At 39.8% G+C, this 26519-nt stretch overlaps 2 protein-coding genes across 2 annotated transcripts; one reads left to right on the forward strand and one right to left on the reverse strand.

Annotated features, from left to right (window-relative positions):
- Positions 1-7713: 7713 nt before the first annotated feature.
- Positions 7714-10396, reverse strand: LOC306695417 (interferon-induced protein with tetratricopeptide repeats 5-like). Its single transcript, XM_079158655.1, has 2 exons — positions 10382-10396; positions 7714-9486 (listed from the first exon to the last, which is right to left on the reverse strand). The coding sequence occupies exons 1-2, from the start codon at positions 10387-10389 to the stop codon at positions 8178-8180; spliced, it is 1317 nt and encodes a 438-aa protein (XP_079014781.1). The 5' UTR covers positions 10390-10396; the 3' UTR covers positions 7714-8177.
- A 1087-nt stretch (positions 10397-11483) lies between these two features.
- Positions 11484-26519, forward strand: pomgnt1 (protein O-linked mannose N-acetylglucosaminyltransferase 1 (beta 1,2-)). Its single transcript, XM_079157402.1, has 22 exons — positions 11484-11580; positions 11767-12012; positions 12980-13082; positions 13793-13908; positions 14001-14066; positions 14331-14444; positions 14563-14680; positions 15437-15535; positions 15753-15880; positions 16915-16985; positions 17391-17466; positions 18058-18141; positions 18355-18396; positions 18609-18667; positions 20276-20348; positions 20924-21052; positions 21624-21749; positions 21943-22007; positions 22137-22181; positions 22301-22436; positions 22759-22868; positions 24125-26519. The coding sequence occupies exons 2-22, from the start codon at positions 11893-11895 to the stop codon at positions 24204-24206; spliced, it is 1962 nt and encodes a 653-aa protein (XP_079013528.1). The 5' UTR covers positions 11484-11580; positions 11767-11892; the 3' UTR covers positions 24207-26519.

Consider the following 26519-nt stretch of genomic DNA (forward strand, 5'->3'; position numbering starts at 1 on the left):
TTATATACTGCAGAGGTGTTTTATAAATGTACCACACCTTTAACGTCATTAGGTGTGATCTCATTTTTACAACGTGACGATTCAGACTCTCAACCTTGTCACATGGAATAGCATCCTGTCAACTCACCTTCCCACCTTGCTTTCAGAAAGAAAGTGCAGGAATGCACAACACTTTTTTCATGAACTACTGGTTTGTTGTTTGGTGTCATGCGTCAGTGAGCCTCAGACAAAAGGAAAACAAGAATTTTCTTGATACAAAAGCAATGATGGTGTTGCTGTGATAGGCATTGTTCTGACAGGGTGGAAACAGTCTGACATACTGTGTAATGGAATGTTCTTAACGAACACTTTATTAATACACAGGTAGCTTTGCATGTTCCTATTGTATTCCATCATTTTGAATGTTGTAAAACTGGCAACTTGACGTGCTGTTCAATTAAATGGGCTGCATTGTATTCCTTTGCAATTTAAATTTAGAACTATTTATTTATATCTTGCATTGAACTGTAGGTGCACTGTAATTTGGATTCTACCCTGGTTTGTCTTGTTGTGTCTTATTTCTTAAAAAAATTGGAAATCATATCTGTGTCTTATTTACTGTTTGTATATATATATATATATATATTAGTGCTGAATAACGATTAAAATGTTTAATCGCGATTAATCGCATGATTTTTCTGCGATTAATCACGATTAATTGCATTGTTATGCACAAAGTTCAATCATGAATTCAAAAGTAGTGTATTGCGCACTTATATTTTAAAAGTACTGCTAAATGAACAAAAGTGCAATAACTTTATTTGAAACGTTCCACTGCTGTGCAACATTAATAAAATGTTTCAGCACGTTTCAGCAAAATGTCCGTCTTCTGTTTTCATGACAGTCAGAGCATGTGAATGCAGCTCTGTTCATCAATATAATGCTGTAACTCCGAGGTGATTACGGTTACCCAGCGATGTCCAGTAGTCTTCAGAGAGAGCAACAGCTGGTGCACGTTGTAACGCCTTCGCTTTTGGAGTCCTCACGTTTTAATACAACTCATGTATTCTTCCTGTCATGGTGCATCTCGAGGCTCTTACGTGCCGTCATTCGTTGCGATCCTAAAGGTGCGTTCACACCAAACGCGATGCGAACGCACCTTGAGAACGTTCCTCAGACCGACATCTTCCACAATACTAGTCGGCCTGCAGTGTGTAGCTATCCACTTCACTGTGGTATTTGTTAGCTTGTCTTGCTTTTGTTTATCTATACTTCTCCCACACGCTACATCCAACGTAGTCTGCCGATGCCTCCCTCCACCGTTGCCAGTGAGCAAAGGACTTTCAAAATAATAATAAAAAACAACAACTGTTATTTATATATATATATATATATACTTCCAGGTAACTAGTGCAACCAACATTTCAAACCCACACATACAATGGGATCCTATTGTAAATTGGAAAAATCAATCAAAGATTGATCATAAATTGAATCATAAATAAATATAGTATAGTATACACTGTGGTCTTTCATATTTGCATATGCTTTACATAGCCTTTTATTTTCATATAATTTAAATGTGTGTATGCGTGTGTGTGTGTGAGTGTCCATGTTTCTTTATCCCTGTGTCTGTCTTTTTGTCCATGGCTAATCTCGCATACTACTGAACCCATCAGCTAATATGTTTTGTGCTCATTCATGACTGTGTGCACAACACCTAACGTTGTTTCAGAAATTCATACTTTTGACACAATGAGCCAAAGTGTATTAGAAAATGCAAAAAACTGTAAGAGGCTTCCGGGTTTCAGTACCCATTGCTACAGCTGACGGGGCTAATACAGCTAGCAGAACTAAACACACAGCAGGACTGTTAGTTTCCGTCTAATATTAGTGTAATCTTTGTTTATATATTTATTTTATTGACCCTTTTTTACTTAAATGATAGTGCGAGTGAAAAGGTGTCTGATACACTTAGAGTTTAGACGGGATGCAATTTTAGTTTCTATTCATTCAATCAAACATTACAGCAGTATCGTTGCAGCACTGGGTGGAGATCTGCACTCTACAGAATGCACTGTTTTTGTTGGCAGTGCGGTGTTGTTGATGTTCTATAACGACATTGCCACACCTGTTCTTGTTGAATTGACGTCACTGACTCTATTTTTACTTCAATAATAGAACATTGACAATCACATTACCTGATTCATCAAGTGGGTTGGGCTTTGTCTGCCTTGTTCATTTCTAACTCCTCTATTTTCTGTGTCCGGACACCTCATAGTGTATTAGCAAAGGAAAAGCAAAGTAGGTTGTGTTTAATTTTAAGTCAAGTAAATTGTATCTATATAGTGCAATATCACAAATCACAAATTTATCTCAGGGATATTTATTATCTGTAGAGCCATACGGGCTCCCTCTAACCATAGACCCTCCCGACAGGGAACAAATTAAAAGATGGTTAAAATACTCAGGAAGAACAACTGAGGAGGGATCTCTCTCTCCGGATGGACAGACAAGCAATAGATGTCGTATGTACTGAATAGACCCACATGATAAAATTGCAGTATAGACAACCATGTGACAAAATGATACATAGAATGTGAACATTAGTGAAAAAGATTGATCCAAGATGTCAAGCAGCTGGAGCCCGAGCCACACAACTTCCTCTCCAGCATGCAACCTGGAAAGAGCAGGCTACACAAACGTACAGGACTGTCCACTGCTTATGTTACCAACATTTTGTAGGAAAGGTAGGCCAGGCTTGCAACAACTGCACACAGGTTTGTAGATGCCAAAGGTTGGAGAAGTGCTTGACCCATTTGTCACTGTAGATGAAAAGTCTGTTTTACTACATGTTCAGATACTTTGCTGAATTAAAACGAGTACTACAACAATCAAAAGTAAAAGTACTTCCTTTATCACAGAGCTCTGTAGTTTTATGTACCTTATATTATTGGCTGATGACATGTAACTGATTGAGGTGGAGCTAACTTTAACATCTTTACCTATTTTGGGCTGAATTAGTGGGAAATTAAGTAAAGAGTCACTATTATGGTCATATAAATGTAGCGGTGACGTTTTTCTGACCTATTTGTACTGTACTGTAGTTTAAAGTACTAAATATACAGTACCTCTCTATGTAGCATAAGTAACAAATCATAACAATAATAAAACTGTTCTGTAAAGTTCAATAAATGTACTTGATTACTTTCCTCCACTGATGAGAGTCAGATAAAAGATGAGCTTTATCAGGATGAACAGGTTAATACTGTAGATTAGTTGTCCTTGAAGGTGATACTACACCTTATCAGCACCACTAGACTTTATACTGTACAGGTGATGAATAAATAAATAAATGAGAATGTGTAACAAGCTCAGGGTTTGGGTGTGATCCCATTTTTATAGTTCATCTCTTTTGTCACTTCAAAAACCATAAGGTAAACACATCTTCCCTCAGCCTTTGGAATCTTTTCAAAATTACCAGATAGTAAAGTTGAAATACTTAATTCTTAAGTCCTACGATTAAATGAGTATTATTTCTTCTTTGGTTGTCTTTGATACTCTTCACTCCATTCTGCTACGTGAAAAGATTATTTATAATTTTTTTCGGTTACGGTTTCTCGTTCTTTACTTCTTTTTTATGAACACATTATATCTTTATTTCATACATTGAATGCATGTCTAGTTCTTGATAAAGGTTGGTGGATTAATAATCACCAGGGACAACAATGAAAATAAGTCCTTTTTCATGAAATACAATTTGGGTGCCTTTTAATACTTCTTACAAAGCAGCAGGAATGCAAAGCATACCGTTCTTTATTCATAATTGGTTTGTTGGTTTGTGTCATGCGTCAGTGAGCTCATAATGAAAGGAAAACAAGATAAAGATTTCCTTGGAAGCAAACCAATGACGGTGTCACTGTGATAGAAATTGTTTAAACATGGATGAAATAGTCTGACATACTGTGTTAAGTGCTTTACTCTTTCATCAGCTGGAATGTTGTGGAACTGGCAGCCAAACGTTCAATGACAATTCATTGAGGTGACTGTACTGTTTGCTATTGCAAGTTGAGTTTGGAGCTATTTATTCATATCTTGCACTGCACTGTAGCAGCAAAGTAATTTAGATTTTACGGTTTAATTTAATTTAATTTGTTGCATTTGATCTTATTGTAATCTTATTCAGGTGCTTTCACAAGTCATTGCAAAACAAGTCAGCTGCATTATGATATTGATAAATTATATTGCTTTCCTGAAAAAATATATAAAGATAGACGTTAGCACAAATAGATTAATCTTTGAAATATGTGATTATTTACCTTCGTGTCAGTAAATTGTGTCACCAGCATTACTGCTTCTTAAGGTGCATGAGGTCTTTGTCTAATGTATGATTTTTTGTTATCCATTATTATTTGTCACAGATGGATGCGATGGTCATGCTTAATTATGGAAATACAAATACAAATACAAATAATAATCAATGAATCTGAGTTTCAGAAATCTTTGCAAGTTAGACGATCAGGCAGTGGCTCTTTAAAAAAATATATTTTCTGCGTCCTTGTGGTCTGCAAGTGCAGCTGATGGAAGAGCTATGCCGTTATGCTATATTTTGTGTTATGTGCTTCTTGTTATGTGTGCTCTTATTGCTCTGGGTTGTGTATTGTTCCTTATGCCGTTAAACTTTTTGAAATGTTTTGTTTTGCCAAAAAATATTGTTCTCTAAAATGTTGTGTTTTCTGAATAGTTGTGTTTTACCATCAGGGCAACGATCGGGGCCTTCCCCAACCCAAGAAGAGAGTTCCTGTCTGCGGCCAACTTTTCTGAGAAATTCCTGAAATAGCCCTATTAGCTGTTAGCTCTAACTGTATTAGCCCCGTTAGCTGTTAGCTCTAACTGTATTAGCCCTATTAGCTGTTAGCTCAAACTGTATTAGCCCTATTAGCTGTTAGCTCTAACTGTATTAGCCCCGTTAGCTGTTAGCCAAACACATCGCAGGACTCTGCTGCGCACCGGCTGCTAACAGATAACAAGCTCTCCTCCTATCGACATGAGACGACATGCTCTGTTGTGGTCAGTGCTCAGTTCAGTTTGTCATTTGCTTAGCGATAGGTATACATACCTGTGCCAGCTGGTGACTCAAAAAGTTGGGGAGAAGAGGAAGAAAACCAACCCACAGGGTCATGTTATTTCACACTAATTGGCTACTGAGCTCTGCTTTTTTTTACTGAACAAAAGAACACAGATTTTGTATACCGGGGATAGTGTACAAATAGAACAATAACTAAAGAGCCAGGGGTATATCATATTTGTCAAAATTATTAACATTAAAAACATACAGATGGTAAGCATCTAGAGCAGTGGTCACCAACCTTTTTAAGCCCAAGATCCCTGACCTCTGCCTTGGTGACAGGCAAGATCTACTTATTGAGGCGTTGAGAGAAAAAGACTGTCCAGACTGTACTTACAACTTGAGGCTTTTTATTTGGCCTAATTGTAATTGAATGAAATCAAACACTTTGGTCCAGTTTTCAAATTGATGTGACCAAGAACACACTACATGACTTAATTTCAGTGCAACATAAAAAGGAAATTAGTTGTTAACCGCACACAATATGAACAAGAAAAAACACATTTGCAATGAGCAGGCTGGATGAACTACCAATATTAACTGTTGTATTTATCAACTGAAGTTACAACACAACACTGACACAATTCTCAGTCAGTGCAACTAATGTAAGTGCAGTTCAGCTCTGTGTCCCATCACAATGCCATCAGAAGTCATGTGACTCAAGTCAGTGTGATGCTGTGACTGAACACTGTCTGTGAGTGCCTTGTAGTTCGGCTCATAAGCACAGACAGACAGTCTGAGGCAGTCTGTGAGGTATCTGTCTCCTTACCTCCTTATCCCTCACTCCCTACCCTGGTGATCTCATGTTTCCTTACCTCCTCCTCCCTCACTCCCTAACTGTCCGTGCTGGATCTGTCCCCGTTGTTTTAAAAAGCTAAATAAGTTATTAGCATGACAGCGTCCAGCTAGCCAAACCTGTCTGGTACAGCTTGTAGAGAAGCTTCATGTTCTGCTTCCCTTTCCCGCTAGTCTGCTGTCTGATTGTGAGGTCAGGCTGATCTGGGATCAGCTCTTTAACTGCAGAATCTCCGCCAAACTTCTCCTCTCAAACGGGTCTTGGAGGAGCAGTGCTCGCACTGGCTCGCCTGTAGAGACTTCTCCTGAGAGAACGTGCAGCTTGACTCTGAATCTATTTGAGGACGCTGATTGGCTAAATTGTATGACACTCATTTATATCTTTAATCAGCAATTGGCTAAACTGCTTCATAGACCCACCTCGGTGGGGCCCACCAGCTGCGCGTTCTGAGACGTGCACACAAGCGGAGATGACGAGCGGACAGGCTGCAGACAAAATCCCCTTCAGAATAAAAGCACAGGATTGTTTTTCTTCTTTTGGAATTTATTTGTATTTTATTTTGGAGAGCGACAGGGAAAGTCTCCGAGATCGACCTGTCGATCGCGATCGACGGGTTGGCGACCACTGATCTAGAGAGCCTCATTTCCACATAATATTAAGTCTTCAAAGATATGGTCAATAACAAATCTGAAAAGGTCTTTCCATAATTTCTTGGTGAGAGAAAAATGCAAAAATAGTTTCTGAACGTCACAAAAAAAACAGTTCTGCTTGTAGTGATTGGCAGGGTAATATTTATGAATATTCTTGAGGGACCCTCCCTAACCTTGTTCACATTTAGGCATTTATGAGTGTGACTCGGAGATACTCAATGCAGAAGAGCCAGAATAAATTGGAGCCAAAAATAAATCGAAAATATAGATTTTATTGACAATGCTTGGAATAAAAGATTTGTCTCCACTCAAGTGAGTTTCAATAGAAGGCCTAAATGCAGGTCATAATAAAAGAGGGAATAAGTAAATTATACAAATAATAAATAAATCAAATCAACAAGTGAACAAGCAAAGAAATAAACAATGTGGGGCTAAACTGCACCATCAGGGAGGTCACTGTCCAGCCTGAGTTAAGGAGGCGGGACTTGTGTTGTTTTGCACCTATTGCAATCAATTATTTATCCTTGAACCAAGAACTTGTTTGTTGTGAAGTTTCTTCCAATAGAACATTTCTAAATGCAAAATTAGACCTCTGAGCAAAAACTAAATAGTAAATTAAAAAAATAAAGGGGAATAAAATAAGAGATGTGGTATGATCAGTAAATGGAGATAATCCTACATTTTATAGTGACTATTTTTCAATGGGTTACATATGCTATAAGAGCTATGATACAGTGAAGTTGTTGGCAGGCAATATGTTTTCATTCCAACAAGTCACATAGTGATACTTTGTCATGCAGGGGGGAGCCCAGCCACAGCCGCAGTAAACACGTGGTTAACATTGAGAATTCAAACAAAAACAATTGCTTTAGGTTTTTTGGTCTTTATACTATGTCATCACACTCCCGGAGCAAGTAAGTAACTGATGTTGTCAAATAAATGTAGTGGAATAAAAAGTAGCGTACACACTGGGTCGTAAAAGGTTTATGTCAACATCTTACCAAGCTACATTATTTTCTGTCCAATTCATTTATATTATCTTCTCATTCCTGTTTCCATGAGTGATTGTGCAAAACAAATGATTCATAGTGTCACTGTATATCCTATTCTATGCCTCATAAAGTAGATCGGGTCAGTCAGTACTTAAGAATACACGGATACAGTGTGAATCATCTATTTTATTTTAAAAGGGACCATCATTTACTAAATGAACATCATGCTGTATTGAAGAAGACTTAAAACTAGCGATTGAGACCATAAACTCATGTTTACAATGTTTACTGAGGTAATAAATCAAGTGAGAAGTAGTCATTTTCTCATAGACTTCTATACAATTTGACTTCTTTCTGAAACCAGAGGCGTTGCCCCCTTCTGGTCATTGGAAAGAATGCAAGTTTAAGGCCCTTACGCATTTGCTTCACTTTTCAGAATCAAAAGTTGCAGCTGGCTTGAATCAATATACATACAATAATTCATCAAATTAATCTGAAAACAATGTGAAAGGAGTCTCGTAGTTATGAACCTATGCAAGGAAGCTTTGTAATTAATCATTAATTACTCTGGATTTAGACCCAATGTTGTTATTGACATTACAAACATCAAATGCTCCCTCTTTTTTTCCAGGCTATTGAAGGTTATTCAGAAACTCATAAATTTCTCCGCACATTCGGTTTCTGTTTCTTTCTCTAATCCTCTCCAGAGTATTAATGCTGTTCTTACGATAGGAAGATTGTTGCGGTATCGCTGCCGCCCTCATGTGATATTCGATTGACTTGTAGCTCTCCTTTCGACTGAAATGTACATATTTTGCATAGTAGTTGTAAAGCATCTGTGCCCCTTCGGGATCCAGGTCAGGTCTTTCCAGCAGTTCCTCGTACATCTGGTCCGCGTCAACTTGGTTATTGGACTCTGCGTATATGTTGGCAAGAGATATTTCTGTCTTAAGTGAAGAAAGAGGGTAAAGAGTAATCACTTCCCTATGAAGACTGATTGCTCTGTCGATCATGCTGTGCTCCAGGGGATTGTCCCTCCCCTGGAAGATCCTCTTCTTGTAGCAGAGTGCAGCACATCTCTTCAGATAACGCTCATCTGGATGTCTTTCCAGAACCTCTTCTGCCAAATCAATGGCCTCATCCATAGATACATAGATTCTGTACAGCCTTAGTAATGGTGTGATACCACTGTAGCTGCTGATGGGCTTTCTTAAAACCCTCCTGGCCAACTCACGTGCTTCACTTTCAATGTTCTTCCCTTTCTTAGCACATGCCTCAAAGTACAGAGCAGCGAGGTACAAGTTCTCTGGATCATGTTCCTTGGCAATTTTCATTTTCTCAAAGATGTCAGCCCCCAGCTTTTTGTCACTGTGTCTAAGAGTATTCTCTAACCCTATGACGTGGCTGGTGTGCCACTCCACCATGTCCGGCTGCATCCTGATGGCTCTCTGGAAGTAATCTGCAGCCAGCTGCCTTTTGTCTGTGCCGAACTTCATCAGGGTCCAGGCTTTTTCAGCGTAGATCTCCGGATGGAGCTCGTCCTGGGATGGAGATGGGTACTCATTCATCATGGCGTCGACTTTTAACAAGTAAGCCTGACACTCTGCTCGTTCTCCCTTATGGTAATGCAGCCAAGCCAGGTTCCCGTGGTTCACCACCAACCAGGGGCCCTCATCTGAGACGGTGTTTCTCATCTGGCGGAAGGCTTCCGCAGCCCTGCTGAGGAAACGGCAGGCATCATCGGTGAACCCAAGCTGGTAGTGAATATACCCCTGTAGGTTGTAACTGTGACCCAGCCAGCTGTATCCCTCCTCTGTGCCGATGTCCTCCAGCTGGTCCCTGAGACAAAGAAGTGTAGTCCTGCTGGGGTGCAGATCCCAGGTGAAGTGGCACTGCAGGGCCTCCAGTTTGGACTCCAGTGTTGTTTGACTCCGAGCCGCACTGATGGAGATTAAAAATAACAAATGTCAAAACACTTATTCAGTAAAGTAAGATAATTTGCTCTGTGGTGTGCTATGTTTAGATAATCACAGTGCTAATCCTCATGTTGAGGAAGGAAGGAAGGAAGGAAGGAAGGAACAATGAATGGACAGAAAGGAACGAATGTGTGAGGGAAGGAAAGAGTGAAGAAACCAATATCAGAAAAATATCAAGGAAAAGAGGGAAAGAAAGACAAAAAATGGTAATGAATGAATCAGAGTGAAGGAAATAAGGAAGGAAATGAATAATTGAAGGGATGGATCAGGAAAGAATCAGAGGGGAGAACAGCTAGGAGAAAAAGAAATATGGAGAAAAGACAGAAAGACAAGGGAGTAAGGTTAGAAGTGAAGGACTTCAAAGGTAAGAAGGAAGGACAAAACAGAGTAAGTCCCAATAAATTAATGCAAAGGAAAAATAAGGAGTGAATAAAGAAATAATGTATCAGAAGGCAGCAGGAAAATATCATAGAGGAAAAGACGATGGGTTGCACAGAAGGTGAGAAGGAAAAATAACGAAAGAGCTGAAAAAAGTCAGAAATAAAGAAGGAAGAAAAGAATTAAAGAACGGGGAAAAGAAGAAATATGGACATAAAGGACAATAACAACCGAAAAAGGTCTGAAAGGGATGAAAGTAGGAAGAAAGGTTAAGAGGAGAAAGACGTGGAGCAAGAAACTAAAGAAATCAAAGGAATAAATGGTGTGAAGAAAATAAACGAGGGAAAGAAGAGAATAGAGCAAAGGAGGAAAATAGAACGTATGGAGGGACAAAATCAAACAAATGACTTTGGATCCATAATGTTTAACATATATTGACAATGCTACTGATGGCAGATTGACATGCAGAAGCAGACGCTCACCTCATCATCCAGCTGTAGTTTGCTAAATATGAGCCTCTGGTGTCTGCTCTTTGCACTATGTACAGTGCTGCTTTAGGTGCGGCGCCATAAAATGACAAATGTTCAACTTCTATTGCGTTGTAAATGATGTAAGGTTGAGCACTGGATTTGAACTCAGTGGACTTTCTTTTCCCAGTAATAGAAACCTACAGGCACATCTGTCGTACTGAACAAGCAGAACAACTCATGACTCATCAGATCAGCATGGAACTCACATTATCATGTCTTTTCTCTCTTTTACTATAAATTCAAGTCTTGGCTTTGAAGTCCAGATTCAAGACTGACAAATTCCAAGTCAATTCCCTAAACTTTATTTTTTAAGTCTTAACTTAAACAAGCTAGAGGCAGCTGTGGGCCTTGTGCGACACACTGAGCCCCAATGCTTGGATGCTTAGGGTGGGTTAAATGCAGTCAAAGTCAAATTTCCTGTTTGTAATTTCATGTATTCAAATATTCAAATAAAAATAAAGTTAAAGTTGTTTTTAAGTTTTGACACACCATTCAACAAATTCAATCCAGAAGGACAATTGCAGAATAAGGAAGCTGATCAGCTGTGTGTGTGTATTGTCTTTACACACAGTGCACAGTCCAATCCTTTGATCCAGACGAGATGGCTCGAAAACCCTTGCTCAATGTAGCCAAGAAAGAGCTTAAAAACGAAAAACGTGTATGATCAGTTATCAAGCATTAGCATGTCTATATTAAGGTTAATTTGATTATTTTACATTTTCATACACAATCACGTTGTTTTTTAAACCAGGGTAAATTGAGGGCATTGGAAACACCATAAACACTTTGTTGTGCTCCAAGTGTTGTTAAACAACACCAAGGAACCAGATTTACCTTTCAAAAATATTATAAAATATAAATAATTCATGAGAGCCGCTGGAGCTACGTCTTAAAAAAATTTAATGGAGACTAATGTCATTCATTATTCGTCCTGTTGAGGGTAGTAATGAGCCTAAGTTTGTTTATAGCGCAAAGAGAGTCACAGAAGAAAAGAAGGGAGATGATTTTTAAAAGGAGAAGAAGAAGCTTGGTGACGTCATTTGCTCTGCGACGTAAACACCGCGCATGTAGCGGCAGCTACAAGCGACTTTTCTGGATCTTGCTGCTGGCTACGAGATTGAAACGATAATGCTGGATTTACTGACGACCCTGTGAGTAGTAACGTTAATATCTCAGCAGAAAAGAGACGACTGGAGTGTGTGCAACTGAGCTAGTGAGCTAGAAGTACCTACTTCATTTGCTGGTGTAGAAATAGTCAGCTAGCTGTCGTTAGCTGAACTTCGTGCTTTGCTGACTTCATTTCTGACCCGTGTCGTGCTATATTCGTGTTTTTTCAGATGACGATGTGACAACCAGTCGTGTCTCGGCGGTGTTGTGGAGCAGTGCATGCCCCTGGAGCAGGAGGTGGAGGAGGCCAGGCGGAGGGTCTGAGCTCTGTCGTCGGCGGCTGTCGGTGTCCCGGGATGGAGACCTGGACCCCCAATCCCAGAGCCAAGCCTTTCATCCCTCGCCAGCAAAGAAGCTTGTACCTCACCTGGAAATACAAACTAACCAACAAGAGGACGATTCGTCGGTTCTGTCAGGTAACGTTACGTGAAACACGACTGTCTCTGACGGTGGAGCTCTGCTGAAAGCTGGAGTTGATGTGTGTTTCAGCAGCAGCACAGAAGAATCCCATTTACAAGTTTACAAAACTTTGCTTTTACAGAACTTATCCTTGTTATTCTCTCCAGTGTGGTTTTGGATTCACGTAACCATGTTAGTCAACTCTTTCAATAATTCATCTATCCAACATGTTACAAGTTTTTGGTCATTATCATGTACATAACACAGAGAAGAAGTAGTTGGCAATGTTAATCTTGAATCTCAAGCTCCCTCCAACGACGCTCACAAAATATGTAGGAAAAGATAATCATGCAAGAAAAAAAATTACAATCTAAGACGTACAAGTTATAGAGTAGGGATGAAATATAACTTGTATATAATAAAGTTTTTTATATATATATATATATATATTTTTTTTTGTGGTAGACAGGTGGGGAAAGGTATAATGGAAACTCTTCTCAGGAAATGTTGCTTTGTCTTTTCAAAGTAAAAGTTGCAATATGGATTGCTGCTTCCGACCTGCTTTCAGTCATCATGATTTTTTTAAGGGAGTGTTATGTTATTGTAACCTGATTTCTTAAATACCTACACAAACGAAATCTGATCTTTCAACATACCACACATTCCCTTTAATCTTTCCGGTTGTATTTGGCTACTGGGCAGTTACTGGCCGTCTCTGTTTGGCAGTGGTAACAAGCAGGCAGTTGAAACGGTGAAGAGGTTGATGCTTTGTCATTCTGTGACGGGAGTGCACAGTTAGTAGAGTTGACCATTCACATCACTGAGCAATGTGTGCAATTCCAACAGAGTGTGCCATTGTAGATGCATACAAACACTCCTTGTTGATTCTACCACAGTGTGCGACATGATTGGTAACAGCAAATAACCTACCGGCCTTGAAACGCGCATTTCAGATTTTAAAGTGTATGTCTCTTCCTCCCGCAGGCTGGCGCTGTGCTGTTTCTGTTGATAACTGTGATAGTCAACATCAAACTCATCTTGGACACAAGAAGAGTAGCTGACGAAGATGCAGCGGCTCATGAATACGGTGAGAAACATGTCCAGTGTTCTTTCTGTTTACATCATTTCTTTAACGTTCGGACTAGCACAAGCGCTGAATGCTCTAAGTTTCAGCTTTAGGCTAAGATGTGACTTTGGCATGTCATATGGTTATTTATTGTGTTGCAAAAGATAGCGACTGTGTCTTTGTTGTAACAATTGCAATTCCAATAATAGTGGGCAAGGTTTCCAGAGCAGAATATCATAATCGAATCAATCGGTAAGCCTCTTAAACTCTTGATGTGACCTTATTTCAAATTTAGAAACGTTTTCTGCTCTGTCAGTATCGCATATGTATTTTGTATCGGCTGGTTCTAATTCCTTATTGAAGTTTTGTGATGTATACAGAGAGTGAAACCATGACTATAGATGTCTTTTGCATAATTTCCTTTAAAACACTGCTAGTTGGTGTCCCGAGTATGTCCACTGGAATGTTTTTTTCTAAAAGTTCAGCGAGTTTAAACAATGATTAGTCTCAGTATGAGGCTGTTAAGGTGGATCTGTGAGAGGGTCTTTCAACAAGCCAGAAATCTCACCTTTTTCTGACTTGTCCAAGTCTGTTATTGAGGACTACACCTGATTACAGAGATGCGTTTTGTTTTGTGACTGTAATTTGACACACTGTTAAGAAACATGTGTTGCATCTCAGCATGGCTTCACTAGGGAGAAACTAATCTTTGTTCTATGCTCCTTTTTTAGAGGAAACGATACCCAACATGGAGACCCCGCGCAGGCCGGCTAATAGACGCAAGGTCCTAGACATTGAGGTGTACTCCAGCCGCTCCAAGGTCTACGTGGCAGTGGACGGCACCACAGTGAGTTCAAATGAAATACCGTTTCCTCTGTGCAAGAATATGAAACAAAAATGTCCGACTGAGCATATCTTTATTTTGCTCATCTCCTGCAGGTGTTGGAGGATGATATGCGGGAGCAAGGCAGAGGCGTCCATGTGATAGTTCTCAACCAGGCAACTGTAAGCGTTCTCTGTCTGTTAATGTTAACAGCTTTACAACATTACAGTTTTATGGCTTTTCTTTTTTTGTCATGACCGTTAATACTTCTTTACCCATTTCATCCCATGTTTGGTTGTGTAGGGTTGATAATGTTTCTGATTGTGTTGTGATACCCGACAAACAGCAGGCGCTGAGTTACTGAGAATTTTCCTCCTCAATGGAATCTTTTTAATGAGGTCAAATCAAAAAGGTCAGACAAATCAGTCACTGTCTGTTTGTCTCAGGGTCATGTGATGGCCAAGAGGATATTCGACACCTACTCTCCCCACGAGGACGAAGCCATGATCCTCTTCCTCAACATGGTGTCCCGGGGTCGAGTCCTCATCTTCACCATAAAGGTCAGTCACTGCAACTGTCTCAAAGAAGAATTAGATATCAGTTATTCATGTGTTTTTCATGTGTCATGTGGACTTGTGACACGTTAAAAGATGACCTTTTTTTGTTTTCGTCCTGCAGGATGAGGGCACGTTCCACCTGAAGGAGGCTGCGAAGAACCTGTTGAAGAGTCTCGGCAGCCAGGTGTCCCTCAACCTCAGCTGGAGGGACATGTGGACTCTGGTGGTGAAGAAAGGAGGTAGAGAAGCAAACTTTCACTTTACAAGTGGACGTAGATCTTTTGTTTGTGGTCTCCAATGTGTTGACTAATAATATTTGAAAAACTAAACTGCAACATGTCTGTCTGGAAGAGTCTTTTTTTTTTTTATCCACAACTGATTTAACACCAGGCTGTTATGTTAGAATTTTAAAATGTAAGTTTCTGAACACAAAGTGGAGTGGAGAGAAATCGTTATTTGTAGCTCGGATATCTGTTTTACAGTTGTGCCTCAGTGAAGCTTTCATGTCTTATTGTATAACGTAATTGCTTATTGCATTCAATGATTATTCAGTTACTGATAACTTACTTGGCCAGCTATTGATTAAGGACATTAAATAACATGGACCATGCCAGAAAACATTAGTGTCCTCAGTGTTAATCATCAGCTGATAATGCAGATCAATGAAACTTCTGAGCTTATTGGGTACAAAAAAAGCCTCAAGACGCATGATTGTGTTACTCAAGACTAAAATGTCCGGATTACTTTTCATTGTCCCGCTGGTGCTAGTAGCAACACGCCCGTTTTGGCTACGGGACCAGACGCACTCTCCCCTCAAGTTTACAACAACACTTTACACTGGTGTCTATTTTTCACTATCGCGTGGCGTCAACAAGAAGAAAAACAAGAGAATACGAGCTCAGTGAAGGGGGGAGACAGGCGAGGATTAAGTTAGAATTCATAATAAGTTGAATGAAGCTTGCTTTATGAGGTTACCTGTGTGTTTGGGGTTCCAGGTCAGGTGTATGGAGAAAAGCACTCAAAGTCTCCAGCTCTGTCCACCTGGGGAGACCCGGTGCTGCTGAAGACTGAGGTGCAGCTCACCGCCTCTGAAGGTAAGATCTAGCGCGCTTCGGAAAGTGTGGAAATCCGTCTAATTGCTCATATTGCGATGCGCCTTGAAGGCCAAAACCTAACCAAACCCAAAAGATCCAGTCTGTAAAAAGGTGGGACATTCTCTCGATGTCTTAATGTCTAAAGCTGCACCTGCACACGCCTGCTAGCACTCGATGGAGATGTCTAACGAACTGAATGTGCTCCTCCGTCCTGCAGAGGCAGAGTGCCACTGGGCAGACACGGAGCTCAACAAGAGGAGGAAGGTCTTCTGCAGCAAAGTGGAGGGATACGGCAGCATCTGCAGCTGCAAAGACCCGGCGCCCATCGAGTTCAACCCTGACCCTGTAAGACACACAGCAGGACTCGTTACCTCTCTGACAGATGTTTGTTTCATTGAGCTGCACATAACGGAGAAGGACGGAAGAGCGTAAAGAGTAACTAGGGAGAGGAGGCTGAATTTTTGACACTATATAGGTTTTTAAAACAATCAGCGGTTTGGTAAGGACCTCTGATTGAGTTACATTTGGTACGGTCATTTTAAAGCTGCACAATAAACTTAATTCAAATGTTTAAGTTAAGCATATTTGGAAAAAGCACCTATTCAACGAGGACTGTGGATTTTGCCCACAATTACTTGCATTGGGATAGTGAAAGGATTTCCCGATGACCAGCAAGCAAAACCGGTTTCAGTGTTCACCTCTCAATAGACAGGACTTGAAAACTTGAAAACTTGTGATCTAAATTGTGATATTTACATTAAGCGAGAGACTTAGTTTATGTCTGCAATGAGCCAGGTTTCCTGTTCCCTTTCTTTATGCTAAGCTTAGATAACAGGCTGCTAGCATTATCTTCATAATATTTACCTTATAGACATGAGTCATGTCAGTCTTCTCATCTAACTCTCCACCAGAGAGTGAATAAGCACACTCCTTGAAATTCAATTACTGTGAATTGCTGTAAAACTGCAGCATATTGCAAAAAAAGAGAAGATGAATGAATATGTAGAAAATAGTTTTGATCTGTCTATCTACTAAATGTTGGTCCAGACTCACTTTGTCTGTAGAAATATGAAGAGCAATACTTTGATAAAGACATGCATGCATTGACTTCATTTACACACTGTGAATGACACTGGACTTCTTGTTTTGTCCAAGACAAAAAAAGTAAGATTAGAGTAGATTAGAACATTGTAGAAGTACTACAGATGGTGTAAAATGAAATTCCATATTCAGCACTTCCTTGTGTGTCATCTTTATCTTCCCACTCAGGTTATAGGTTTGGACATTGTGAGGTCACGTGCTGAACCGTTCCAATCTAGATTCACAGAAGATGTTGCTCTACATGTTACGGTTGTACTCACTTTATTTTCTCTCTCCAGCTTCACAACAGTAATGTCTTGAATGTCCCAGTGGCCGTCATAGCAGGGAACAGACCCAACTATCTCTACAGGTAAGATCTGAAATAGTTTGTCACAATACCACGGCAAATTCCTAAAACATCAGGAAATAATACTTGAATAATAGAAGACAAAACATGAACATTTGAAATTATTATTTTTGTAAAAACATCGTTCCCACCCCATACCCAGGTTACTTATTTTTGTTGAATTGTAAAATAGCTACTTTTATGTGCATTAAAGAGTATTGGAGAGCGTCACATATATATGAAGCACAAATTACATTTGTCTATCCTTCTGTGTGCTTTCATTAATATTTAGACCGATCTGACCCCATATGTAGCTGTCCAACCTTTTGTTTGATTGGAACAAATCACATAGTCTTCAGAAAAATGAATTGCTCTCATTCATCTCCTTTGCCTAAAACAAAATTGCGACCGCTTGTCGTCTGTTTTCAGGATGCTGAGGTCGCTTCTTTCAGCTCACGGCGTCAACCCGCTGATGATCACTGTCTTCATCGATGGATATTACGAGGTACCAGGTTTTTCTTCTTTCTTTCTTTGTTTCTTTGTTTGTTTGTTTGTTTCTTTCTTTCTTTCTTTCTTTCTTTCTCACATCATATGCATCCATGGTGCCGGTCAGTACACACCATAAGTACGAACACTGTGGCAATATGGACGTAAAGCTATGGGTTCACCTGTAAATAATAGTGTTGATACAATACCTGAGTTTAAGTACTGGTATAACAAATCATGCTTAGTTTATCCCATTTAAAAAAACCCGCTAACATCAGCAGTCAAACAGAGCAGGAACTGAATGTGTTTTTTTAAATAATCTGGTATATGTTGCATCATGATATATAGATAGATATAAACTTTATTCATCCCCAGGGGGAAATTAGATTGTAGCAGCAGCAATTTACAGAGTAAAATATTACATATGGAAATGCACAATATATACAGTGCAATAAAATAACTGAGCAGATATTAAATTTGAAGAAATAGAATAATAAAAAATAAGATAAAATAGAATAAAAATGCCCAGTATATACAATGAATTCGAGCCCTGTGTAGCTTGATAAACCGCTCAAGCACTCATGCATCTCTGCGTGTGTTTTCGACCCAGGAGCCGATGGATGTCGTAGAGCTGTTTGGACTGAAGGGAGTTCAGCACACACCCATCAGCATAAAGAATGCCAGAGTGTCCCAGGTAAACAGTGAGCTCCCCATTTAAGAGTTAACACATGATAATACATATTTTCACTGAAAAATACCCTGAAGTAGACTAATTACTAATTAATTTAAGCCATTTTTACCTGGATTTCATGTTTCCACTGTGTGTGTATCACTCAGAAATAACGGAAGACGTCCAGATGTTTTGCTTTAATGCGTTTCAGCTACTTTATTCTGCTCTTTGTCACAGCACTACAAGGCGAGTCTGACTGCAACCTTCAACCTTCACCCAGTGAGTGCTTTGGTTTCTTTTTGTCATAACAAACGACAAAAAGTTGCTCTTTCATGTACTTGATGAATGAGCAGTGAAATGTGTGTTTTCTTTAATTAAGAACAACTTTTTAAAAAACTATATTTATTATAACTTTTAATTTGTTCATCGAATACCTTGGACGTCTCACGACTGCGCTGACCCAGCGTGTGTTCTTTTTTTATTTCCATCAGGAGGCCAACTTTGCCATCGTCCTAGAAGAAGACTTGGATATCTCCATCGACTTCTTCGGGTACGTCCTCCCGTATGCACAAACGCTACTAAATATAACTGAGTAGAGCGGACACAATGATTCAACTTATATATAAGGAGATGCGTACAAATATTTTGGGGGTTGTCCAAAGTCTCAAATGAAAGTATTTACTGCTCTACTACTCTTTTTCGTAGTACATTTAATGTCTAAATGTTTCAAACGGTTGCTTAGACACAAAAACCCATTGTTCCCCTATTTCTCATGTTTTCTATATGTATTTTCTCATCTATTGTGTAAAAAAATCAACTGATTAATTGATAAAAATATTAATATACGAGACTCATCTTCATATTACACCGCAGGGGTTTACGTCACTTTATAAAAACCCTTTATTTAACATTAAAGTCTTTATGCCCTATTTTCTCTTTACGAGTGACGACAATAAAACCTGAAATAAATGAAAAGCAGATATACTAACGTGTATCAACAGATGTGTAATGTAATCATCACTTAATCTTACAATTTAGAGTTTGAATCTTAAGTTTGGTTTGACATCTGTGTCAAAATAGTTTTTATCTTTTTTTCTAGTCCTTTTTGCAGTCAAAGGTTATGTTTGGGGCATTATGGGTCGGTGGGGAGAAGCCTTTCTTCGTTATTGGAAACACGCAAGACAGATGTTCCTTTTTTGAGACTGTGTGCGGATATTCATTTATGGAGTCTGATTTCCTTGTATGAGGGCATTCAGTCTCCAAACCAACTGAATGCGCAATCAATCAAGACATTAGAGGAGATCTATGCATCATTTATATGGATATAAGATATGATAAACGGTTATGTGGAGCCCCTTGCTACCGTGTTAAATAACGTGTTCTGGACTTGACAGCGTCGGCAAAGAGAGCCCATGAACCCTCTCAGCTGCCAGAACCGCCACTAGATGGCAGCAGATTCGCAGTGATAAAGCTGCATTCAGCTCCGTCACAAACCCCAGTCCTTCCTTTGTTGGACGGACTCGGCTTTGAACTGTGCGTTTTGCGGCTGTAGAAGTTCCAACTCCCCCTCTGGGCTGACTGGCCCGTTTGAAGCGCCGACTTCAAATAGGTCAGAAGCACTCAACTTTTAGTGCCAGGTTGTTCTCTGAAACGAGCTTCAGGCTTCTGTCAACAAGGACAAGCCTGTTAGTGCTGAAGAAAAATCATCTTCCAGGGTGTTTGGGAGTCCTCATAATCCTGAATTATATTTTGCAGATGTCGGTCAATAGAAATACAAAATAGTTTTACATTTGAATTGATGATTTGGGTCATGATTAAAACTTTTTTTTTTGTCAGAATTTGTAGATTTCTTCAGCCAATCTAATGCTTCCCCTCAATAAAAAAATAGCACTGACTTCATAGTGACCTGCTGCTAGTCTTTGAATGACGTATTCAACCATCACAAATCAGGTGTCCACTGATTTCTGGCCATGTCGTTTAGGTGTGTGGTTCTTAAGTTTGGCCCTCTATTATTATATAATAATATTTTGTCTTTTAACATCTTTAATAAAGCATTACATTGTCCTCCCTGAGTTTACTGTCACTGTCAGTTTGCTGTTTTTATAATGATGTTTTTATAATTGTCTGTACTAATGTTGCTTTTCTGTATCTCCTGCAGTTTTCTGAGTCAGACCCTCCACCTGTTGGATGAGGATGACAGCCTGTACTGTATTTCAGCCTGGAACGACCAGGTGAGTGCCGACTACTTCACCTGCTCAAACTGTAGCAGCCCTTCACCTTCAAGCCTCTGGTTTTCTGTGACTTATCTGTTTAACTGTTTGTCTGTGAGGGCTAATTTGTCTTTGCCGCTCCGCTGTTTACTGTTGACTCTTCTTCTTTTCATACCATATCTTCCCAAATACACATGTAGCCTAGTTCAGACAGCAACAAGCATGACGACTACATGAAATAGATATCCTGTTGCAGTTTAGATGCAGGTGTAATGTGTGTTTAGCTGTTAATGGTTGCCTATCTGACTGAATGTCTGAACATCTCTGGAGGTTTAAGGATTGTTTGGAGTGACCTCAAGCGTGTGATGATGAGGTGATCTATCAGTTTTCTTCTAACCTGAGGGTGTGACTTAACATCGTCCACAGTGGGAGGACAACCACAGGATCTGTTTATCCGAAACATCTGAATGAGTCTCATTTTTTATTTTTTTTCCTTTTCTTCCTGCCCACTGACTGAGCAGCAGGAAGACTTGATGCCCACACAAAGTGTCCATGCGTCACTGACCGGTGCTGCTGCTGTTTTTGTTGTTGTACAGGGCTACGAGCACACAGCGGAGGACCCGGCCCTGCTGTACAGAGTGGAGAGTATGCCCGGTCTGGGCTGGGTGCTGAAGAAGAGCCTCTACAAGGACGAACTAGAGCCAAAGTGGCCGACACCTGAGAAGGTGCAGCATTTAAGAATCTTTACCAGTGCTTTTGGGTGTTTTCCTAAACCTGTTTGTTACCAATTGTGCAGATTCTACATCCCAGCTGGCCATTTTCAAAATTGCATCAGATTGATTTCCAAAAACTCTTCTCATGTATTTACTTTTGCAGACATAGTTAGTGGCTAGCTTCTTAAGAAAGTGGAGTATCTAGCACTTAAAGTTTTATTTATTTTTTCTTCAGAGTTGGCGAAGACTAAACCAGAGCTAAAAGGAGAATATTTCACCTTCATCAGGCCGAAACAAACCATTCGAATTTCCGAATTATCTATCTACAACAAGTTTTTAATACATGCAAGTTGATTTTCATAGAATGAACTAAAACTAATGGCTGCCTATAAGAAAGGAAATCACTTCTGAGAATCATGGTATCATTTGGGAAGTGCTCAGCAATGTGTATGTAAAGTTTGCATTAAATGTAAGCGGCTAGAACATGCAGAACTACATGCATGGTCCTTTTTTTAAATGTGCGTGAGATTGTGTTGAAGATGTTATAAAGTGTGGATGATCTCTGTGTGCGTTTGTCTTGTAGCTGTGGGACTGGGACATGTGGATGCGAATGCCGGAGCAGAGGAAAGGCCGAGAGTGCATCATCCCCGACGTGTCCCGCTCGTACCATTTTGGCATCATCGGCCTCAACATGAACGGCTATTTTCATGTAAGATCTGAGAGAGCTTATTAAGGTCTTCAATATGGCTCCATGATACAATCTAACACCATAACCCTGGGCGACACAATTCAACATCTCCGTCAGTCAAAGTGTTGTGTTTTTTCTTTCTAATTTTCAAGGTAAAACACGATCAGACGATATTTAGCTATTATGTCTCATTGAGCTGTTTTCTCTCTCATAGGAGGTATATTTCAAGAAACACAGGTTCAACACAGTTCCCAACGTGCAGCTGAGGAATGTTGACAGGTGTGTTCCCTCGGGTTACACTCTTTCTGTTCACTGATGTGCTGCTTTTCATATCATACGTTCTTGAATTGTTTGTGCAAAAATAATTAAGCAACACAGTGACAGTCTTGGTGTTCATGTTCTTCACAGTTTAAAGCAAGATGCTTATGAAGTGGAGATCCAACACCTGCTGAAGTGAGTGCGATTTAAAAAAAATACAAAAAGAGACTCTGATTCCATAGGTGATTTAGATTAAATTATGAAGTTATATTTATGTTGCATGATGTATGGTGTGTGTGTGTGTGTGATCCCAGGGAAGCGGAGGTACTGGACCACACTAAGAACCCGTGTGAGGATTCCTTCCTGCCAGACTCCGAGGGGAAGACCTACATCATGTTCATTAAGATGGAGACCGAGACGGACACATCCACCTGGACAGAGCTCGCCAAGGTAAGACAGAACGGGAACTCTCTGGCTGGTGGGCTTTTAGAGTCCATGCCAGTGGTGGTTTATTTCTATGAGAATCCACTTCACTGTCAACATGCTTTTGGCTTTATACTTGATCATAGTTATGTTATTCCCGTGAGGCACTGCAGTTTTATGTTGGAGTCTATTTTCTTTTTCCTTTTTTTTGTATTGATATTGACGTCTTATATTTGTTACGGGAACAAAACAATACTTCACAAGTATGTTTTATGCTTGTGGCTCATGAACTGAACCCTGCCTTAAGGAACAGGATAAGGTTTCTGGTCTTTCTCCGTCCTCTGCTCAGTGCCTCCATGTTTGGGACCTGGATGTCCGGGGATACCACCAAGGCCTGTGGCGGCTCTTCAGGAAAAGGAATCATGTCCTGGTGGTGGCCGTGCCAATCTCCCCGTACTCGTAAGTTTTAAAATTTACGCAAAATAGGTTATAATAAGAAAAGGTGTACGTGTTTGCTGTCCACTTTGAAGTATATCATGGCCTTCACAGCTCCACGTCTATACACACACACACACAGGTGCAATAGCTTTGTGGCCACCTAAGAGTATCTTAAGATATAGGGTTTGGTAACATGATAGCATGTAGCTAGTTATCTGTGCAGCACTGAACGTGTATTGTGATAAGGTTTCTGCCTGTAGCAGTGAGCACCACAGCCTGAGCTGCAGTATTGAGTTTTGTGGCCTCTGGTCTCCCAAGGCTCTTTAGTTCCAGGTGAGGGGCCAAGCTAACACTCTGCTCATACTGTCTGTGTAATGAAAGCAGCACCGAAGCTATTTTTTCCCCAAAAAAATTCTGAGTAATGAATACTTTGAAAGAGGTGAGTCTCATTGTCATGCTGTGCCATGGCTTCTTTGAGGCACAGGCGTAACGGACAGCTGAATCGATTACATTTGGAGTGTATCTGCTCACTCAGACACTTGTGAAACGGAAACCTGAAAAGTGCATCTGAAGCGGAGACGGCTTGTAAGAATTATAACTCTAGATCTGAGTTTTTGGGGAACCACATCCCCGCTTAAGGAGTAGGGTAACCGTGGTTGCACCATTGTGGAGAATGGGTCTAGGGGTGCACCTCACAGGTGTCTCCAGAACTAAACACAAAATGGTTGAAAGCTAAAAGTCAGATGTGAATTTACTACGCCACGTGTGCAGGAGGACACACATAATTGCAATGACCCGATATCAAACGAGAACGGAAGTCCAATCCTCCTTTCTCCCATTTTCAGCTTGGCTCTTGTACTTTTATGACTGTAGTGAAACGTATAAGTCACTATGCAAACACAGGAAAGCACTTGCAGTCCTAATGTCGTTCTTTTCAACACAATCCACCCTCGTTTCATAGAAGACTGTTATTTACTGTATGTTTAGCTTGAGCCTCCCGTGGCGTTTTCCTCTTCTGTAGTCTTATTTAAGGTTTATTTGTTTTAAAGCAGCAGCAAACATTATTTGTGTTAGTTTCATTATTCTTCTTTTTTTCCTGCCATACTGTAGGTAAAAAAATAACATGTCGATGAACTTCTTTAAATGATTTATTTATGATAACAACCGCCATCTGTAGCAGTAAACACAAGAAGTATGTCACTATCTTTCCGTCTCTTATCTCTCACCACTGTCTGTCTCTGTCCTCCTGTCTGTCCATCTCTTTGTCTCACGACCAGTGTGAAGAAACCAGCCAGTGTCACTCCCATTCACTTAGAGCCTCCGCCCAAAGAAGAGGGAGCACCGGTGGAGCAGATGTAGACCTGATGTTATATACACACACACACACACACACACACTTCAACCAGCCCAGGCCTTAACTCTTCACCAACAACTGCTCGTAATCCAGTCTGGGATCCATAACCACAGAACTTTTCAGACTTTTCCTAGATGTGAACTTGTGTACAAGAGGATACAGTCCTTTTTTTATTTTGTATTCCTTTCCAAAGGAAAAGGGGATTAACACTATAAAATGCACTACTTTATCCGTCCAACATCCTTAACGAGGAGCGATGATGCTGAAACCAGTGTTGGTTAAACGTGACTGAACAACTGAAACGTTATATTGATTGTCAACAGCTGTCTGTTTCTGTTCCTGTGACATCTGTGGGCTGAGCCGCGGCCTCGTAGAGTTCAATGCAACCTGTGACTTTTAATAAACAACAACCGTACAAATGACACGAACACACCGACACCACAAGTTAGCCAGTTTTCCTCTCAGTTTGATGTGTTTTTAACTACTGAGTGCTTTCTTCACTTTGTACATATATTTTAACTTATCTCTATTTATTTTACATCTATCAATCAAAAAAGAGTTCAATGGTTTTATGGCTTTTTTTTTTTTTTTTTTTTTTTAGATCTAATTTGGTTAAGATCAGTGTGTTTTTAAGAGCCTAACGTTTACAGATAATGAAATAATAATGTACATACAAGCCTATATATTTTTTGATGAAAAATGTAAAGGGTCAGCATATTTTTCAGCGTTGGATATTTACTTTGAGTTAAAGCGTTGATAACAGCCCTGTGGGTTTTTACTATTATTGACTGCTTGGCTCAGTTGCCTCGGATCAGGTTTCATGAGGGAAAACTCAATAGTGGCTAAAAGAGACAAAAATCCGAAGATATTTACAGATTTAGCAACATACTCTCCAATCACAAACAAAGTAATACATTATGCTTACTCGATTGTACCACACAGTTTAAATCTTTGCTCAAATCAGACAGTTCCTGAATAACGTTTTTTGGACTACATAGAGATGTTCTTCAAACGTTTGGGCCGCATACGCAAAACCAAAATGTGTCTACTTTGTTAAATGAGGAAAAACATGTTTGTATTAAAGTTAGCTCCCGGGAAAATTACAGTTTTAGGTGTCGGTGTAGAAAATGTCGGCATCAGCACTAGCATTGAACATTTTCAAATGATACCCAGCGGCAACATTTACACTACAACACAAAAGTGGACAATTATTTTTCAAAAGTTAAGGTTTTTTCTCTTAAATTCCGTTTGTAATTTCAGTTCCCATGCTAAATTGTAGTCATATTTTCTTGCTTTATTATTTGCTTTTTGTTTTAGAAATGCTATTCTGAACACGTGTCAGTCTTACGAGACGCTGTTCCTTTCATTGTGTTGCGAGCTCGCTGCAGTGTTGCGTTTGCTGCGTGTCCCTAAATGCAGCGTACGTGTTGGCCTCTCTCAGCCACTTCAGAGGAATCGTGGTTGATGCTATTGTATTAGAGTCATTATTTCAAGCTCACAACTTTAAATATCTTTTAAAGTAACGAGCAGTTTTTTTTTGTTGTTATTGCGACATAACCTCTTATTTTTACGAGAGCTATATATTCTGTGGTAATTATCTTGTAAGATGAGAGACGGGAGATCCGAATGAGATACAAAGTCATAGATTACAGAAATCAGCATTCATAAAACACTCTGTTCTCACCATTTCAAGTGAAAGGGGAGTTTATTTGTGAGGAGAAGCGTCATCCACTTACTTCACTTTGGCTTTGAAGTGATTTCCGTCTGACGTAACACTGTACTGACGAAATTAATGAGTCTGTGTGAATCACGTCTCAATGCATCGATCAGTATTTGCAGAGCGGTTTGATTTTAATTTGAGTAATTGTGTGCTGAGGAACCGCATATTTTCTATCTGCAGTCAGAAAATCCTGTCAGACATAACCACTTATTCAGCAGTAATACAGCCCGCGTCATGACTGAATTAATGTCCCTTTGTGGCCTGGAATCTTCACTTTGGTTTAAGAAATTGAAGAAGTAGAATATGCCTACTTTTGCAAGCTGCTTTTTCATTTTGTCTTTTCATTGAAGTGTATTGTTTTGGTAGTTTGTGTGCGTCTCTTTGTCAAACTAAATCATTGTCTCCTCAGCAATACGGTTGATTTGTGTGTAATGCTGTGAGATAATTTGGAGAATAGTGGTGTGTGTGTGTGTGTGTGTGTGTGTGTGTGTGTGTGTGTGTGTGTGTGTGTGTGTGTGTGTTGGGGAAGTTTCCGGTGCAGTTTGACACATGTATGAGTTCTTTTATCTTTTATCATGGAGATGAATAAAGATGTTTT

The sequence above is a fragment of the Pholis gunnellus genome, assembly GCF_910591455.1.
Source record: "Pholis gunnellus genome assembly, chromosome: 4".
Lineage (NCBI taxonomy): Eukaryota > Metazoa > Chordata > Actinopteri > Perciformes > Pholidae > Pholis > Pholis gunnellus.